Source organism: Citrus sinensis, chromosome 9, assembly GCF_022201045.2.
Source record: "Citrus sinensis cultivar Valencia sweet orange chromosome 9, DVS_A1.0, whole genome shotgun sequence".
NCBI lineage: Eukaryota > Viridiplantae > Streptophyta > Magnoliopsida > Sapindales > Rutaceae > Citrus > Citrus sinensis.
The window spans coordinates 19,103,018-19,115,213 of NC_068564.1; the positions used below are offsets into that span (position 1 = coordinate 19,103,018).

A 12,196-nucleotide genomic window follows, 5' to 3' on the forward strand; every position below is an offset into this window, starting at 1 on the left:
CATGACTATCCATTTGTCCCAAAGACAATAGATTTTTCTTCAGGCCATTGACATGTCGTACCTCTCCAATTATGCGAATTGTACCATCAAACATTTTTATTTTGATAGTACCAATACCAGCGATCTCCAAGGCATGATCGTTACCCATATATACAGATCCTCCTGAGATAGGTTCATATGTGTGGAACCATTCTCTCCTAGAGGTCATGTGCCAGGTAGCTCCTGAGTCTATAAGCCAGACATCAGAAAGTCGTTTTCTGCCTTCTGAAACAGTTGTTGCCTCACTGTAGAGAATTTCGCCATCATCTGAGGTACTTGCTACACACCCCTGAGCATTTGATGACTCAGGTTCTTTGCCCTCTCTTTTCTTCTGGTTACTCCAACACTCTTTTTTGACGTGCCCTTTCTTGCCACAGTTGTAGCATTTAACATTCTTCTTACTTCTGGATTTTGATCTACCATGATTTTGACTCTCACTGGGGCCACGTTCTGTTGATCTTCCTCTCGTCACCGATAGCGCCTCCGCTTGCTGCGAACTTGCTTGTCTGTTTTCCTTGTTTTTTCGCCTGCTCTCCTCATTTAATACGGAGGCTGCAACATCGTCGAAAACTAGACCCTCCACTGGATTGTTGTTCGTCAGGTTGATGATGAGTTGATCATACGAATCTGGTAGACTTTGAAGTAGAAGCTCTGCACGTTCATTTTCCTCTATATTATGACCCAACGTTGTGAGTTGTGAAAATAGAGTCTTCAATGTGTTGATGTGGTCGGTCACCATTGTAGATTCCGCCATTCGAAGAGTATAGAGTTTCCTCTTCAAGAAGATTTTATTGTGTAGTGACTTGGCCTCGTACAATTTTGTGAGAGTATCCCATATTTCCTTCGCCGTATTTTTCTCTGCCACACTGGATAATACTCCATCCGCAAGTGCCAAGTGTAGATCAGAAATGGCATTGCCGTCTACCTCGTTCCACTTGTCATCAGTTATCTCCATGGGCCTTTCTTCAATTGCTGCCAAGCAATTATTTTTCCTCAATACAGCTTTCATCTTCATTTTCCACAACGAAAAATTATTTCCGTTAAATTTCTCAATTTCATACTTTGCCGCCATTTTATTGATAAATACTGTACACAAGCTAGTGTACCACCTTGAATAGTTGTGAGTATGTGTGAGAATGCACACCAGGAAAGTTCCCAGGAAAGACTGGAGGGGTCACAATGGTCCCACTTAAAACCCAGACTCCTTAAGCTCTTATCGCCTTTGTGACAGAACTTTCCTAGACATGTACAGAATCACACAGTTGCTTTACTCACACCACTATTCCCTGCTTTGCACCGCAAAATTCTTGGATCGCTTCCACCGTTTCACGTGAATAGTACCGTATACATGAATAGTACCGTACACAGTATACGTGAATAGTGCCGTACTCCGTATACGTGAATAGTGCCGTACTCCGTATACGTGAATAGTATCGTATGCCGTATACGTGAATAGTGCCGTACACCGTATACGTGAATACGTGAACAATTCCTGACTCCAAAAATACAACCAATAGCTCTGATACCACTGTTAGGAAATTGGTGGGTGAAGCAGACACGCAGCTAAAGTAAAATTGTAAGAAAATAAAGAACAAGCACAAAAGAATGGACACCAGAAATTACGTGGTTCGGCTTTTAGCCTACGTCCACGGGCGAAAACAGAAGGAAATATTTTACTAGTGAAATAAGGATTACAAGTATTGTAATATTTTGGCTCACAACCCAAAACCCCAATACACCCAATCTCTCACTCACTAGACTCTCTGCTCTGCAAGAATTATTTCTCACAACTCTCGACTCTCTCTAAATTACTCTCTGAATAATGGAATTGGATACTCAATGAAATGGGAAGCTCTCCCTTTTATAGCCAAAAAATGGCTATTAAATTAATAATAATTTTTCCTTGTCAAAACCGTGTTCTTCATTTTCTTCTTTAAACTGCTTCTTTTTCCATTTCCTTTTCAAGCATTTCGGCCAGCCCATTTTTTCTTCTTCAAACCTTCTAGATGCTGCAGCTTCTTCAAACCTTCTAGATGCTGCAGCCAATAATTTTGACAAAATGATCATGCTAAAGCCTAAACTTCTAGATTCTGTAAAATCCAAATGTTAATTAAATTTAGAGTTGTGTAGCATTTTGCTTTTACTTTAAATCTGATTTGGATCATTCAAATCCTGATTTTGTAAGATTCTAACGTCCGGATATGTGTGCTGCACACAGAACAATTGAAATAAATCATCTGGTATTTACGAAAACGGTTAAGAAGTTGTTTTAAATTTTTAAAATTGGATCTTACCTTGAAGAGAAAGGCATCTGCCGGAGGGATAAACTGAAACATGTCACCTGCTATGTATTTCAAGTTGTCGGCCTCAGGCAGGTTAGCAACAACATGCGGGAGGTCGAGTACAGTGCATTTGATGCCAGGGAATGCTTCAGAGATGATTCTGGAAAGCGATCCGTTGCCACCTCCTACGTCAACCAATGAGCCCAACCCTTCAAAGATTTGCTTGCACGCGGCTTTGACAACAAAGCTTGTCAGTATTTCAGTGTCACTGGCCATTGCTTCATTGAACCGCTGGTTTATTCCAGGGTTTTGATTCATAAATTCCCAGAACTTGATTCCATGAACAGTTTCCCACAACGTGAGCTCAGTCCCTTTGAACCAACTACCTAAAGACTGAAATGCAGCGACAAAACATGGGTCAAGAAATACTGAAACAGTTGGTGAAAAACAGTAGGGCTTGTCTTTGATGAGCAGAGTAGAAGCAGCTGTGAGCCCGTATGCTTCTTCTTGTCCATTGACTTTGGTTTTGTTAAAGCAGCCCGAGTGAACTAACAAGCGCATGAGCCTGAATAAACCAGTCGTTTTTGTAGGCTGAATATCAAGTGCCGAGACCAACTCAGAAAGAGTGATGGCCCGTCCGTGGCTGTGAATTATATCCGCTATGCCTAGCTCAATCGCGCACTTGAGTGACATCGAGCTTAAATGATTAAACATGAGCTTATACAGTTGAGCTTGGCCTTGAAACAACTCTTTTGCTCCTTGATCTTGATTCGCATCCATAGATACTGATGATCAATTAAATTAAGCTTGCCTGATTGATCACACACTATAATAGAGAAGCACATTATATATAATCACGCTTGCTCGCAAATGTGGACTAACTTTATGCAAGCATGTTTGACTCCTCATGTGAATATTTGCAAATATGATTTGTTATAATCTAACAAGTTACAATCTAACAATACTGTTAGCATGACTTCGTAATGATGCATGCGCATGAGAAAAGGACAATAAGATATATTTACTGATCAATGATTCAATTATTACAACACCGTGATTGGCAGGGTGTGATGTATATACAGGCACATTTTATATATTCAATGTGCTGGTCTGTTTTTCAAATTTTTAAGGCATTAATTCGAGTCAAAATAATTGCACTCGGAGTACGGAGGTAGAGTTTTCAATTAATTTTATTTTGTTGGCTATTCAAATTTAAATTTGACAAAAGTTAGAGAGTTAAAAGATTAATTTGAAATCATTTATCTCCTTATCTTTTAAAAAATAAAATTCGAAGAGGTGCAGAGATTTTTCACATTAATATTTTACAATTTATTCATCGGTTGGCTGACAATACCAATATATATATAAAAAAAAGATAGTATAAAAAATAGTACGCCATCTCTGAAAAAAAAAAATTCATTACAAGAAAAGAATTCACCACAACACAAGAATTTTTTAATTTTTTATGCTTTTGTATTAAATTTTGTGCTATTTTAAATACATGAAGCATTATTCATTCACTAAACGCATATAAAATTTCTAAATTAACCATCTTTATTAAAAATTATCTCTAGATTCTTTCTCCTGCCAACACTTAGGTGGCGTTTGTTTTTTAACTTAATGACTTAAATTGACTTAACTTAATTAATTAAGTTAATTAGAGGTGTTTGTTTTTATAACTTAATGAGACTTTTTAGATAATTTTAACTTAATAAAATAAGCTAATTTTTTTGACTTTTTACTTAATGGAGAAATCTGAATTAAGTCAATTACTTGTTAATGTCAAAAATATCCCTATTTTATAATTTATTTTTCATGTCTATGCCAAAACTCACCCATGGATATTTACCCCACATAAAAATATCCCTATTTTTTCTTTCTTATATTATATATGATAAAATTTGAAATTTATGGTATTTTATATATTAAAATTCTAAAATAATTATGTATTCACTTGAATATAGTTTTACTTATAAATGTTAAAATATTGTGGTATTAATAAGGATACAAATTTAATAAGGATACAAATGTAAAAGTACATATTTTCAGCTTTTTAAGTTAAAAAAACAAACAATTTAATACTTATTTTCCGAGATTCAGACCAAAAAAACAAACATATTATTCAGATTCAGACATTCAGACCTATTCAGAATTCAGACTAATTCAGGTCTATTCAGATTTCAGACAAAAAAATAAACGCCACCTTAGCCAGCACTATTCTTATTGCAAACTATAGTGTATCTTTTGATAGCTTCAAAAAGATAAGAAATGATAAGATATTTATAGCTTTGAGGCGCCCCATAAACAAACACACACGGGCATTGTTAAGGCCTAAAGCAGACAATATTTTGTCAAGTATGAGCTAGGTCATGACATTATGGTATCAGAGCGATTTTGCGTGTCCTCTTGAGCGATGGTGGGGCAAATCTCAGCAAAGACGTTGACTCCCTAAGGGGGTGTATATAACTCCCTAAGGGGGTGTATATAACACCCTAGGCAAATCCCATATCGGCAAAGCATGGGAGAGATGCTGCGTTTACAAGGGGTGATCCACACCTTACTAATAATCTGTTTATGGTTGATTTAGTTGGTCAATGCATCGACACCTAAGCTGAGATGGACATAGTTTTTAAATATCAGCCATTAGAGACACTGAGACTATATGCACATGCAGATTTTATTTATAGATTAAATCCAGATGACTTTTGATCAAAATAAAAATTTGAAAGATACTTCCATTATTGTGGCAATAATTGCATTTATGAGTTGTTGAGTGCTTCAATAAACTTTAAAACCCAACCTTAAATGCACCCACTTGAGGCTCATGCATCTTGATCAGAAAAAGCAAATGAATATACGACATGGTCGAATATGAATATCGCAATTTTCTTTTCTATTTTTTCGCTTTTTATTTTTAAAGAGTTGTAAAGATGCCACTGCCATTATGAATCACATTTCAGATGCAGCAAGTGATAAGTGTTCAGAAAAAAAAAAAAAAATCAAAGGCCAAAACTGATAATGTCATTATTACCTTTTCCTTAGAGCATTATTTCTAAAACTTGCTTGCTTCATCAACAATTGGAGAAACTAAGCTTTCCTCGCCCATGATACCTTCAAATCAATGCCACTCATCATATATCTCAAAACTTCTGAATGTCTTTTCCTTCTTTGTTCTACAAAACTAACTTCCCTCCATCAATCTCCACCAAAACTTTATGCTCTTTAGTAAAGCCTACTAGAGTTGGATAATATTCATATTTAGGAAATATCTTACTTGAGATGCTGAACACTCTAGTCCATGTGATTCTTTCAATTCCCAGGCCCCGAAACTACGGTCCTTTTGATCGTTGAAAATGATAAGGCGGTCTCTCCAATTTCTCTAGTTTACAACATACGTATTTTGGTCAGTATGATCTTGCAAAGACAAAATCTCTTCGAATCTTTCTTCTATCAGATCGAATGACACAATTACATACTTCTTCTCAGAAGCTCCCTTTTGCATTTCAAGCCAATGCAGTAGGTTATTTGACAGAACTCCTATTCTGAAGATATCAGCACTCCAAAGAAAGTACTAAATTTCTTTCCAGGAACTGTTTTTCAGGGGAAAAAAACAAGAAGTTTAGTTTCCCTGGAAACGTTTCCATTTCCAATAGTTGAAATAAAACATCTAATCACTTTATAATCATCACCAAAGATATCATAACCAAACCCATTTGAAAAATCATCTTGTTCAAGAAAAGGATCAGGCATTGAGAATTCCCTGGAAACTCGAGTGCTCAGGTTCCACAAAACCATGTTGGTGGAATCAAAATATATGCACACCATGCCATTACAGGATCCTATAATAGTAGCATCATCTCCAGGAATTTTTTTCCCTGGATAACCAAGTTGCAGTGTTACATTACCGTTACTCAGATCACCAAATCCAAATGCTCTATAATCGATGGATTGAAGTGGAGAAGTCGTGAGTAAGACTCTACAAATTTTACCACTGGTACCGGACTTTTAAAATTGCTTGTTAGAGTTGGAATTTGGCAAATTGAGAATTAGAGATTAAAGAAAACCATGTCTTGGATACACACTTAAACCATAAAAAGGGACCTCAATAGGTAGCCGCGATAGTGTATCAGTAAAAATATCTTGTGGAAGTTTGGCCATGTCTTTTTTAGCTTGATTTTGTGTAAATCTGGATCATGGAACCATTTTTGATGATTTTTCTACAAGTGTGCTTTACAAGATGTGCTTTTTTTTTTTTTGGTTCATAATGTTAAGATGACTTGTAATTTGTACATAGTGAATTGAATAATCAGTACATTGCACTGACAGCAAGACTACTATACTAGAAGATTAATTATTTATTGAAACCAAGATGACTCTGATTAAATCAACATATTTTTTTCTAAAAAAATATTTTTCCTTTTCTTCAGAAAAAAGAAAAAAGAAAAAGACATTGACATCAGAAAGAATCTTTCTTTCAAAAATTGTTACACAGGTCCTTTTGTGTTTAGAAATAGTCACACAGAATTTTAGATTTGTCTAAAAAATTTTGTGCATCTAGAAAAGTGTTTACGTTAGCAATTTATATTGCCATTTCATTATGGAAGAAACAACTGGTAGCTTGTTGAGAAAATAATAAAGGTATAATAAAAAATTGTAACATACAAAACTTGTTCGCAAAAACGAAAATAATGGAAAATTTATGTTTGGAGTCACTTTGACAAAAATAACTTATGATTTTTTTTCTCATCATTTTTTTTTCGGAAAAACGGAAAATGAACTCAAGAAATGACAGAATGCCTGATTTGGAGTTTGTTCAAGATCAAGAGCTTGACTTGAAACAAGAATGCAATAGCCTCTGGATCTAATAACATCTTCTCACAGTAAGTTTCGTTCAATTTGTGAAATTGTGTTGATCGTTTCATTTGAAAATAAATATTGGGCTCTCTCTATAATATCGCAAAATAAAATTAAAGGTGTGACAGTAAATGATACATACAAAAGTGTACCTAGTCCGCATGTCCGAATTTTATAAAATCTAAAGGCTTGTTTATTAAATGTTTGAAGTCTGAAATTCTATTAATTTCATATTTTTTAAAAAATTTACATTTGTGTTTTTAATTTATCTCCGATTTTCAAATATTTACATCTAAATATAATAAATAAACTTTTGTAATTTTTACCTAAATAGAGAAAAGGTCTAAATGAGAAGTAAATGTTATATATTCCAAAACTATCTCTATAAAATATACTTATTTCCTAAACTATAAAATTTAATTTATTTTTTCTTTTGATTTAAAAGGATATACATATCAAATAATCATGTTCAATATTTTTATATTTATAAAAATAAAAAGAAGCCATTTATATTCAGATATTTAAAAAAATATTGTTCAAATATTTGTATTCATGCTTTAGAAAAATTAAAACTCATTTATATTTCAGATAAAAAAATTAAATATTACTTTCATTTGGACTTGGAATCAAAATTGTCAAAATAGTACAGTGATGTAATATGTAATATATAATTTTTGAGGGTCATGCTACGTCACATCATATGTTACATACAATAACGCTTGAATTGTCACGCTAAATAATAAAAATTACAATAAGTGAAACAATTGAGCTGTTGTAGGTTGACTCATGAGTTTATTTAAATGTTACATTACATTTAAGTAAGTCTAGCCCTAATTTTTTTTATTCTAGTTAAAATTTGAATTTTGTAAAATTCAAACATCTGGTCCTAAGCATTATTAACTAAATAATACACACAAGTATGTAATTAATTAAAGTATAAAATACTATTAAACTACTTATAAAAGACAACTACGTTGATATACATTGCCCACCACATGTGGAATTCATGGATTTCAAATAGTCACATCTGGTCCTAAGTAACAAACCATTGAAAACAAATATGGCAATTTGTATTACTCTACTAAAAGCCTGCAATGGAATCATCTCACACAATCTTATGACATGCAAACTCGCGAAAAAAAAAAAAAAAGATAGCCAACTATCATTCAAGTCTAGATTTTCTTCGTAACTTAGCCAACGGCTAGTCAATGTCTAAGTTTATAATGAATCCCAATAATTCAAGAAAAATATTTCTTCCATATATAATTCCTCTATTCTTGATAGAAATACATGATCCGTCCTGTGCCCTAAGAAAATAAGTCAATAAAGCATTCAGTCCTTTATAATGTTAGGAAAAGAATTCACACAAACAACTACAAAGAAAGCGAAAGCAAACTTTTTCCCTCCTTGTGTGCTTAAAATGGAATATGCATCACAAATTAATACGCAGAAAATAAACCAATACAATCCAAAGTAATAAATCAACTAGAAGAGACACAAATTTTTACATAGAAAACCCAAATTGAAAAAAAACTATGAGATTATAGTCCAATATAACGTTCCACTAAATAAATAATGCGATTAAAACAAAAATTCTTCTTTAGATAACATTAGATATTAACAACACCAACAATCTCAACAATTTTGGCTAACAATAACACTCTAATATCTATCTCTCTAACAAATGAGTTAACACTCCAAATTCATGAGAAAACAAAGTTAATTCTCCTTCTAATTGTCCAATCAAATATCGAAACCCTTACTCATAAATTGAATAGTCAGCCATAGGCTCTCTTTTTTCCTTTTTTTTTTGTTGGTCTCTCTCATTTTTGTGTTGTTCCCACGTTACCACTGCTTCTGCTTATTTACTTTTATGTATTATATTGGCTAATTTCACTTACCCCTATTCTTTCTTTAATTACTTAAACAACTACACTAATGGAAGTTTTGAGCTTAGACCATCCCAATAAGATGAACCTACAAATCTCCCCCTCTAGGTTATGTGGGGGGCACCACCAAGACCGCTCTCTGCTTATAATTTCTCAGATTCTTCTTTTACAATGACTTTGTCATTATATCTGACCCATTCTTCATTAGGTGAATCTTTTCAAACACTAATAATTGCTTCTGAAGCACATCTTGTATCTAGTGGTACCTCACATCAATATGCTTGAATTTTGAATGGTATATCGAATTTCTTTTTTCCAAGTGAATGGCACTGTGATTGTCGCAGTACACAGGAAAGCTATCTTTTTTCACACCTAGCTCTTATTGGAAATTCTTACTGCTGAAGTTTTTACTGCCATAAGACTACTCTCCCTGCAAAGATGAGCATATATCCTAATAGGGATTTTCTAAAATCAATACCATCTGCCATATTTGTATCTTTGTACACTTGTAACGCAAAATTGTCACCACCAAAGCATAAACATACCTTAAAAACACCTCTTAAGATATTTGCGAATCCATTTCACTACTGCTAGTGTTGAAACGACTAAGAGATATTTGCAAATCCTTTTTCAAGATTAGAGAGACATGACTGATTACACTTACTACATAAGCAATATCTAGCCTTCCACAGACTACAGCGTACATCAATCTACTAATTGTTGAAGCATAAGGAGCTCTTCTTGTCTCTTACTTCTCTCTCACACTTGAAGGACTGCTCGAAAGTAAGCTTGAAATAGCCTACTAGTGGAGAACATATAAATTTTGTTCTCTCAAGTGAGTTTTAAAGTTTATTTTATTTGTGTTTTTCTTCCTTACTAGTTTCTTTTATGTTATGTTAATTTATAGACTAGATCTCTTTAGATTTATATGGTATTTTGACATAATGTTGACACTTAAATATAGTTGTGGCACATTAAGTATTTGGTCCCATATTTATCACACTAATGGTTAGTTAAGAATTAAATGGCATAATAATTAACTGGAAAAAAATGCAAAATACAAATATAAGAGAATTGTTATAACTATAATTTTAAATCCAAGAGTGGATCTCGTAACCTTAGTATATTTTTATATTGATTCTTATTAATTTCCTTTCCCACATTTAATTTTCTTCGTTTAATAAATTGACTACTAGATTTTAAATTCCACGTGGTTCAACCCGGACTCACCAAGTTATACTATAACTAGATACTCTTATACTTAGGAGTAATAACACTTTTAAGTCATGTTAAGTTTATAGCGCCCTTGCCAAGGAGATATATGTTTGATTATATTTATTGATGTGTTTTTATTTTGTCGTTCTCTTTCACTTTTGACTTGATTTTGCATATTTGATTCATTGCTATGATATGTTTTGATTCACTTTCCCATATAAATGACAGATAACGGTAATCAGTGACTTTTTAAGTTGGTATTTTCATTTTTCCATAATAATTGAAACCAAAAAATGGAAGAAATACAACATAAATTGCATAAGCATTTTACCTCTCTCTCAAAATGCTCTTATGAAGATTTACAAAGCTCATTATGAACGATTGCATTTGTTAATGATCAATGAGATTTCTACCGACATTTGTTGGTTAATTGAAGAAAATATCCAATAGCCAGGTGAGGTTTCTAATCCATTTGTTTCTTACGTGTCTGGTTTTGGTAAAAACATATTTGTTAAAAAAAGAACAGCTAAGTGGCTTTGCTCTAAATGTCCTAACTGTGTAAGACTTGCTTGTAATAGACCACAACTTTAGGAATAGTTTCTATAAATCATGAAGATAAAATCAAGTTTGTTAAGAATGGCATGAGTAAATAATTGTTAGATGATATCTTACGATATCTTGAGATGCATCTGAACGGATATGTGGTAAGTGAGATTCAGAATTTATGGAAGTTGTTCCAAATAGAAAGTGTAAAGTTTAGTCTTAGGAATCTGACTCCAAAACCAAATGGTAGGGGTGTTCAGAATCCAATCCAATCCACTCAATCTGTCTGATCCGTGAAAATTCGATCTGTATAAATCCGATTCGTGGATCTGTGGATTGGATATGGATTGAAATTTTAAAAATTCGCAATCGATGGATTGGATATGGATTTACTTCTATAAATCGGTAAAAATTCGTGAATCCGCAAATATATATATTTATTTATGTAGTTAAAAAATTATTATAAATTTAATTAAAGAATATTATAAATGTGACATTACATAGTTACATAAGCACTATAACATATCTTAGCCATTACCCAATAATAATATTAAATAAAAAATAATTAAATAATCAAATATACAAATATAACTTGTAAAAATTGTAAAACAAAATAAAAGTAAAGTCACACGCACTAGCAAAAGCAAAGTAACATAACGCCAAGTTACTAACAATTTGCAAAGTCACCCAAAAACAAAGTAATGTAACGCCAAGTCACCAACAATTTGCAAACAAAAAGCCTAAGCTTCCCCGTCGTCACACGCACTAGCAACACCCAATACTGATTCGATATACACTCGACACCGATTTGTAGGATGCCGGCCGCGTGATTCTAGCGAGAAAGCAATCTTCTTCCCTGAGTCCATCGAGCCACTTCACAATCACTAGTTCCAGCCAAACAATTGTACTATCACAACCTTCAAGATCGCCACCCGTACTTCTCCTGTTTCCCATCGTTGACGGCTCCGTAATCACTACTTTTCGACAAGTGCGATAGCCCTAGTGAAGGATCATACTGTGTTTGGTTTAAAAAACTTCACCATTTCATTTAATTGTGGCTTTCTTTGAACAATTAATTTCAGTCTTATATTAATGTATTATTGTAACTTTATTTGAACAATTAATCTTATTGTGTTATATTTTGAAACTTTAAACGTATTATTGTAGCTTTATTTGAACAATTAATCTCGATGTGCTATATTTTGAAACTTTGAATGTATTATTTTAGTTTTATTTAAACAATTCATTTGTTTAAATTTTATTCAATTTTAAATTTAATTGGTAGTAAAATTATTTTTATGTTGGATTTTTTTTTAATTTCATTAGTTCATGGATTAGGGAGAACTAAAACTTTTTAATTTGGAAACTAATGCG

General features: G+C 33.1%; 1 protein-coding gene and 1 pseudogene across 1 annotated transcript; both read right to left on the reverse strand.

The window, feature by feature from the left end:
• Window positions 1-2,000: 2,000 nt before the first annotated feature.
• Window positions 2,001-3,101, reverse strand: LOC102613804 (pluviatolide O-methyltransferase-like). The gene is made up of 2 exons (XM_052434056.1): window positions 2,334-3,101; window positions 2,001-2,075 (listed from the first exon to the last, which is right to left on the reverse strand). Exons 1-2 carry the CDS (start codon window positions 3,099-3,101, stop codon window positions 2,001-2,003), a joined length of 843 nt encoding a protein of 280 aa, XP_052290016.1.
• Window positions 3,102-5,439: 2,338 nt separating this feature from the next.
• LOC127899910 (F-box protein CPR1-like) lies at window positions 5,440-6,609 on the reverse strand (annotated as a pseudogene).
• Window positions 6,610-12,196: the final 5,587 nt, after the last annotated feature.